General features: G+C 45.2%; 1 protein-coding gene across 1 annotated transcript in view; it reads right to left on the bottom strand.

Annotated features, from left to right (window-relative positions):
• Window positions 1–1,585: 1,585 nt before the first annotated feature.
• The window catches only part of KIZ (kizuna centrosomal protein), a 130,683-nt gene continuing 124,123 nt past the window's right edge, over window positions 1,586–8,145 (bottom strand). Inside the window, exons 13-14 of the mRNA XM_059134179.1 lie at window positions 4,100–4,143; window positions 1,586–1,735 (exon numbers count right to left, since the gene is read on the bottom strand). Of these exons, the coding sequence (XP_058990162.1) occupies window positions 1,632–1,735; window positions 4,100–4,143 (148 nt within the window). The 3' untranslated portion in view covers window positions 1,586–1,631. The remainder of the gene's footprint in view (window positions 1,736–4,099; window positions 4,144–8,145) is intronic.

Raw genomic sequence — 8,145 nt, 5'->3', positions numbered from 1 at the left:
TTGGCGATATTAAACCATGGTCACTTGGTTAAGGTGGTGTGAGAGTGGGAGAGAGAATTACGTTCCACTTCCTGGGTCAGAAGGTTGGAGGAAACTTACTTATTTCATCTATTATTTTCCAGGTGGGAGCTACATAAATACCCAGAAAAAAGTTCCGGATGCTGTGCCAGCTGTCCCGAGATCCCACTGCATTTCACAGGGGCTGGGGTGACCGCTTCCCATGTTTTGGTTCTTTTGTGGAGTTGATAGTGTTTTCCAAAGTTGTGGCACCGTCTCCCATCCCCACCAGCAGTGTGTGAGGGGTTTTCTCCACATCCTCACAAACACCTGTATGACCTGTCTTTATGATTTTAGCCATCACATGGGAATGTGGATACCATGTGATTCTGACTTGCATTTCCCTGTTGACTAATGATGTCAAGCATCCTTTTACATGCTTATTTGTCATTTGTATATTTTCTTAGGAGCAATGTCGATTCGGATCCTTTGCTCATTTTTAAATTGGCTTAGTTTTCTTTTTGTTATTGAGTTATAAAAATTCTTTATATACTCTGGATACAAGTCTCTTTTTAAATATATGATTTGCAAATATTTCTCCCATTCTTTTCGCCTTCCTGATAGTGCTCTTTGCAGCAAAGAGTTTTGATTTTGGTAAAGTCCAATATATCTGTTTTTCTCTGTTAAGGGCCTTTGATGTCATAACAAAGAAACCATTGCCTAATGCAAGGTCACAAAGATTCACAACTATGTTTTCTTCTATGAGTTTTATAGTTTATCTCTTACATTTAGGTCCTTCTTCCACTTTGAGTTAATTTTGTATACAGTGTGAACTTCATTCTTTTGCAGGTGGCTATCTAGTTGTCCCAGCACACTTTGTGGAAAAGATCATTTTCTTCCCATCAAATGGATTAGTGTCTTTGTCAAGGATTAAGTGACCATAGATGTTAGGATTTATTTCTGGATTATCAATTCTAGATTATATATAAATTGATATTTCATTGATCTATATGTCTATGCCAGTCCCACACTGTCTCAATTACTAGTTTTTTTTTTTTAAAGATTTTATTTATTTATTTGACAGACAGAGATCACAAGTAGGCAGAGAGGCAGGCAGAGAGAGAGAGAGAGAAAGAGAGAGAGGGAGGAGGAAACAGGCTCCCTGCTGAGCAGAGAGCTCGATCCCAGGACCCTGGGATCATGACCTGAGCTGAAAGCAGAGGCTTTAACCCACTGAGCCACCCAGGTGCCCAATTACTACAGTTTTTAAGTAAGTTTCAAAATTGGGAAGTGTGAGTACTCCAATTCTGGTGTTCTTTTTCAAGACTGTTTTAGTTATTCTTGTTCCCTTGGATTTCAATATGAATTTTTGCATCAGCTTGTCAATTTATACAAAGAAACCAACTTGAATTTTGATGGGCATTTCATTCATCACTTTGTTTTTTGATAGCACTTCAAATGAATATGCTAGTTTATGTTTATGTACAGAATTTTGCTCCAGTAGCAATGTGGTCCCAAGTTTTCCCATAAAACAATTAGAAAGCTTAACAACACATGTTTATTTAGGATATCACATACAAACACAGGGTTTTAGTTTGTTTAATGACTTTATTTCCAACAGTTGTTACTGCTTATTAGTCATAAAAATCATCAAAATCATCAGAGGATGTGTTATGGTTTCTAGGACGTAAAGCAGCTTCAATTTCTGAGTTACTGTCATCAGACTCACCCCAGAAGGCTGGAAGAGAAAACCAGACAGTAATAGTATCTCTCCATCTAAACAGCTGGACTTCATCAGCCAAATAGTTTAATCAGACAGGACCACTGGCCTGCAAAAGACCTACTAGGGACAAGGAGGGACGAACCTGACAGATGCATCTGGAATGCGTGTCAGTACAGCACTCATTCGCACATTTCAGTGTGTTCTATGGAAAACACTGCAGAATATTTCCTTCCTTTTTGTTGTGCCCAGAACCTTGCTGCAGGATGGGTCTTTAAGGCCAGGATTACCATGGAAGCAGGGTTTGCTGGGTGTTTCGTCAGGCCTGGGACTGCCTCAGCTCAGTTGCTCCTGCCCTTTCATCTCCTCTGGTCTCCACAAGAGCAAAGGGGAGAAGGGAAGGCACAGGGGAAGAAGAGCATGAGTTGTGTGCTGAGACCAGGTTGTGCGTGCACATGGTTTACTTGGGAGGTGATCCTGGGAACCACGGGAGAGGCTAGAAGAGCAATGCAGGAAGAAAGGAAACCAACGGAGGGTGTGTTCATGAGGGGGCGGGCAGGGCACAAGAGGACCCAGTCCTATAGGGCACCCTCTGAGAGACCAGAACTTCCCTCAAACTGTCTCAATAAAGAGTAAGGAGCTGGGGTTATTTACTGACCAATTTCCTCTTCTCATTAGGGGTTATTCTCAAGTAGGAGATCCACTCCCTGGCACTCTGGGCGGCCCTGTAGGGGCTGGGCATGCTCCCATGGCCAGACAAAGCCCTCAGGCAGATGAGCACTGCCCACGGCCACCAAAGGCCACAAGCGTGCCTATGAACTGCACTGTGATCTCCAAGTTGGCCAGTCAGGATGTGGGGAGGACACTGTCTGCTATACTGACCATCTCCATGACCACTGATATCTCTGCTGTACTCACTGCCATTCTGTGGTGACTTCTTATATCCAGTCCCATTTCACCCTTTTCCTACCTTGGAAAGCCTCCACCTACTGAGCAAACAGGTGGAAACTGGTCCCAATCGCAGCATTACAGGGTGCTCAAGCTACCAGTCCCACCCAGGTTGTTGGATTCACACCCATGCTCTTGATCACAGGCCACCCGGGAAGGGGGTCTAAGCTGATATGAGCAGAGCAAGCCTAAGCTCCACAGGAGACATGCCATAGTGCTGGCCTGCGAGGTGGGGGAGAGTCTCCCTGTGGGCTGGGGGTTCAAAACTGAATAAGAACTCAAGGTGCTAAGGAAAAGGGAAAAACCGCATGAGCAAAGGGACAGAGGAACAAGTGTGGTATCCAGGGACACCACATTTTCCTATGCTTCTCAAAGATTGGGATTTTTAAAAATTCAAGGTCTGTGTCAACCCTACATCAGGCAAATCTATTGGCACCATTCTTCAACAGCATTTGTTCACCTTGAGTCTCTGTGTCACATTTTGGTAATTCCTTCATTATTTTAAACCTTTCTGTTATTATTATACTTCATAGAGGGACCTGTGATCAGTGATCATGACTTGCTGAAGCTCAGATGATGATTAGCATCTTTTAGCAATAAAGTGTTTAGTTATTTTTAAAGTATTTTAAATTAATGCTGATTAACATTTTTATAGGCATAATGCTGTTGTACACTCAAGAAACTATAGTATAGTGTAAATACAATTTTATAGGCACTGGGAGACCAAAATTTTTATTTGGCTTTATTGCAGTGGTCTAGAATCAAATCTGCAATACCTCCAAGGTATGCCTTATATTTGGAAAAAGCTGGTTGTGACCTGACCCGAAGAGGACAAGACCTTGGAAGGAACACAGCTGGAAAGTAAGGAAGGGCCAGACCACAAAGGGATCAAATTAGAGACTCTATCCTGCACCTAGTGGAGGGCACTAGCAATTTTTAACTAGGAAAGTAAGAAGGCTCAGTGAAGTTTTAGATGCTGGTAGCCAGGTCGAAGGCATTCAGGACTTGGGGAGGGACTGGATGTGAGGAAACCAGTTAAGGAGCCCTGTCATATCATGAGCAGTGGGTACTTGTGGGGCATTAGCTGTGAGATTGGGGAAAGAGGCAAAAAATATTTCACAGGTAGAATATACCAATGTTGGCAATCAGTTGGATGTGGAGGCCAGGATACCATGCAAATTCATACTTGTGAATTAGAACGCTAAGCCACTGTGGCCCAGTGGCACCCCCATATGTGGTCAGGTCCCAGCCCTGTCACTGAAGAACTGTGCCCCGAGCAGACCCTCCGATCCCCTCAGAGACTATGCCACCCTGGGGAGGGCTGCAAGGGCCCCCTGTGATCACAGGCACCCTCAAAGCCCTTACGTGAGGGTTCAGAAAACAGATAAAAGGTGCCCAACAACTCTCAGTAAAACACGAAATGAATTCTCTTACCTTTAGACTCTAAAGTGGTAGGTAGTTTCTTTTCATTTTCATGCCTGAAAAATAAAGAAATAGCCTAAGTCCTGAAAAAATAGTCCTATCAGACTGATATTTTTGCAATGAGCACATGAGCGAAGTCCGTGTGATGCACTGAAAGGCCAGGCATTTTATGCGTGCTCCCCACGTTTTGGGTTTTGTTTTGTTTTTAAGGTTTTGTTTATTTGTTGGAGACAAACAGATACAGAGAGAAAGATAGAGAATGAGCAGGGGAAGCGGCAGAGGGAAAAGGAGAAGCAGTCTCCTTGCTGAGCAGGGAGCCTAATGTCGGGCTCGATCGCAGGACCCCATATTCTCCAAGTCTTAAGAGCAAGAAGAAAATGTCAGGACTATGGTGGCCAGAGGTATTTGCCATGGTGGGTGGGTCGCTGTTGCGACAGCATCATAGGGTCTCTGAGTGTGTTCCGTGCTGGTTCTTCAGAGACCAGGTCAGAATGCTCCTGTGGGCACGGCTTGTAGCATTGGACAAGGAGCCCACAGGCAGTGAGGCAGAGCACGGACTTCCTGTTGACAGCCCTCTCAAAAACAAGAACGGGCAAAGTTTTGGTACTTTGAGACAAGCTAAAAGTAAAATACTTGAGAAATGTAAGTATTCTGGACACCAGTGTGTAGATTTCTAGGTATCCCATGCACAAAATGCTAATACTGAGTAATGTGCTCCTGCCAAGGTATTCACTGGCATCAGATTGATAGACTGTTTCATTAAAACAGATTCCGTCCAGGCTTTTAGATGAGTAAAATGAAGAATACAGACCCCAATGTGCACGGTCCCTGCTCAGGGTTAGAACCCCAGTTCCCCTGATATAGGAAACCTTGTAAACTCACCTTCCCCCTCCCTATGGTTAACCTATGCTTAAAAACCTGCTGTTGGCCGGAGCTGCCATAATTTATGGATTTGGTTGGTTTCTTTTTCTGTAGAATAAGCTCCACTCACGTATCATTTTTCTGGGTTCAAAATCTTCCAACACTCCCTTTAAACTTGGTGCCTGTTCCATGATCTGCCATGACCTCAGCTGCCTGCAACTATTTCCCCACGGGCCAGCTCTGTGGCCATGAAATAAGGCCTGGCACTCACCAGCAGTCACAGAGGTGGCAGGGAAGGTGGCTGCCATCCACATGGGTCCATCTGACATGAAGTACTAGCCCCCTCCCCACCCCTAATACACACACACACACGCACACACACACACACACACACTCTAAATGCAACTACTGGGTTGGGTGTTGTCTACTGTTTACCTACTTCCCATTTCATACGGACACTGGTCCAGATGGCGGGGCAGAGGTGGATTTGACAATGCTGGTGGTACAGAGAGGCTAATTTTCCAGGTGTAGTCCAAGTAATGAGAGTTGCAGGGGAAGAGGGCAAGAGTGCCAAGGGCTGGGAGAACCTGGAGCACAGGGTAGGTGATGGGTGCCTGCAGGGCACCTCCTGGATCCTGCTTTGAAAGCTGGAGTGGACCTCACAAGCCGCGATGGAGAAGGAGGATGTGGTAGGGTGTGGTAGTGGGGAACCCCTGGAAAGAACAAGGGCACTATGGCCCCCACCACTTCTCTGTGCTCCAGAAGTATGTCCAGTGCTCATGTGCTAGCTCTACTTGGATGCTTCCAAAGTTCCTTGTGGTCAACATGCCCATCCATTACCAAATTCACAATCTCCCCAGTGTGGTTCACTTCCCCTGCTGGGCCAGGCCCCTCCTATCTCAGCCAACAGCACCTGGACCCTCTGTTCCCTCCCCAACCCCTTCCACTCCTCTGCCCTCCTGCACCCAATCAGCCCTTAGGTCCTGCCAATAGGCCTCCCAGTACTTCGTGAAGTCCTTGCTCTTCCCTTTGCACTGTTGCTACCCAGCCAACTACACCAGCATCTCTGCCTACACTTTGTAACCACCCCTAGTACGTGATGCCACAAACAGTCCATTTTCCACTCAGAAGCAAGAGTGAACTACAGTCCCTTTTCCACTCAGAAGCAAGAGTGAACTCGTCAAAACACAAACCTGATCACTCCACTTCCTCACTAAAGACCCTTGATGCCTTCCTGTTGTTTTTGGGCAAAAGCCCTAAATCCTGAACAGTACCTCCAAGGCTGATCCCCAGACTTGGTTGGGTCCTTCTGCTACAACCTCCCCATTGCTCCTCTCCTGCACCACCGGCACGATAGTAATCCTCATCCAAGTTGCCACTTCACAAGCATCTGTGTAACGAACACATGTGTGATCACGCCCCCTCCAGAGTATGAGCTCTGTGAGGGCACAGACGCTACCTGTTTGGCTCAGGGTAACCCAGTGCTTTGCACTTAGTGGATGCTTGGGGATTATGTGTGGAATGAAAAGAGGAACCTCACTAAGAGCAGGGCCCTACTTAAAGACACCTGACCAATATGTGCTGATATGTGCTGACAAAGCATTTGATTTGCAGGTTTCTGCTTATGGGATTTCAGAATCAGGTTTAAGTTTCTTATTGGAAATGTGCAAGAAATATGTTGCAGAACTAAACATGTGTGGTTCACCTACTGAGAAAGGTGGAAAATGCCTCTAGGTGTTTCCTACTCCATCCCCACATCTTTGGGGAAATTATTTTTCCCTGGAGGAAGCCATCTCTACATGCCACAAAGTGCGTGACACCCCAAAGTTGATCTGAATTGCACAATTCTTCAGGTCAACGTTTCTTTTGGAGCTATACCTAACATGTAAAGCTCAGATGAGGCCCAGGGGCATGGTGGGAGAACATTCCCCAGAACTAGATATAGCCAATTTGTCTAGCTACTACAGCAAATTAGAGACAAAACATTTTCAGTTTGGAAAGCAGAAAAAAATGGAAGAGTTAGTCTTACAGGCCATGAGATAGGGTCACCATAGCTTGTCACACATGCTTGGAACCGGACTGCTTCATCTTCCCTGAGAGAACGCAAGTAACATTTCCGTCTTATAATGCCCAGGTTAGCAGAGGTTTGCCTTAATGAGCCAGAGAGCAAACGCCTTGGGCGTTGTGGGCCATCTGGTCTTAGTCACAACTGCTTGCTTCTGTGGTTGTGGCATGACAACAGTTGTGAACAATGTGTAAACTGGTAGACACGGCTGTTACAATTCAACCTCTACAGGCAGGCACTACAATTTGAATTTCCCAGTACTTCTGGGTGTCATGCAACATTATTCTTCTTTGGATTCCTCACAACCATTTAAAAATATAAAAACCACTCTTAGCTAGCTGGCTGTACAGGACCAGGCGGCGGGAAGGCCCGGACTTTGCCTTGGGGCCACAGTGCACCAAGCCCATTGCACGGGTGATGCGTGCCATACTTGCAGCCCATCAAAGGGCCTGCCTTTCCCCTGCAGTCTTCATGGTAACTCCTGGGATCCAAGACAGCAGACTTGACTATTTCCCATGGTTAGACTTTAGACTTTGCTTTTAAATGCTGCAGATTTCCCCAGTAGGTTTGGCAATTTCTCCCCTTAGCTGTACAGTAAATACCATGTACCCATGAAGGGGATGTTCAATTGTTAACCTTCTGCCATATTGGCCTTATCACATAGCTTCCCTCTTTCTATCCAGCAAGCTATCTTATTTGTGATGAATTTCAGTAATTGTTTATAAATCCCCTGTCGTTGATAAATCAGATTGGGGAACTCAAGTCAAAGTCACTTTTGTGTTCATCCTTGCTAAACTTGAGACATTAAGGTTGGCCACGGTCTTAATAGGTTACAGTCTGAGAGCAGCACCCGGCACTACGTATGCAATCATGGCAACACACAGAGTACTAAAGAAATAGTTGAAATTATGGGTGCCGACTGTCCATTTTATAGCAGTACAAGGCTAATGTAGCTAGAAATAGTTACTTAATCAGATTAACACAGTCAATATCAACACAGTTAGATGGCAAGGTCTATTGTAAACATGAAGTTTTGCTTTGTGGAACCAGCAAGTACAGTAAAAATGAGCTATGGAAAGCCTATGAGTTTCTAGGAAATCTATTATTAAATTATAGCAGGGCATTTATGGTT

Source organism: Mustela lutreola, chromosome 9, assembly GCF_030435805.1.
Source record: "Mustela lutreola isolate mMusLut2 chromosome 9, mMusLut2.pri, whole genome shotgun sequence".
Lineage (NCBI taxonomy): Eukaryota > Metazoa > Chordata > Mammalia > Carnivora > Mustelidae > Mustela > Mustela lutreola.
The sequence above is the reverse complement of the archived record's forward strand: the minus strand, read 5'-3'. Positions and strand labels throughout refer to the sequence as shown.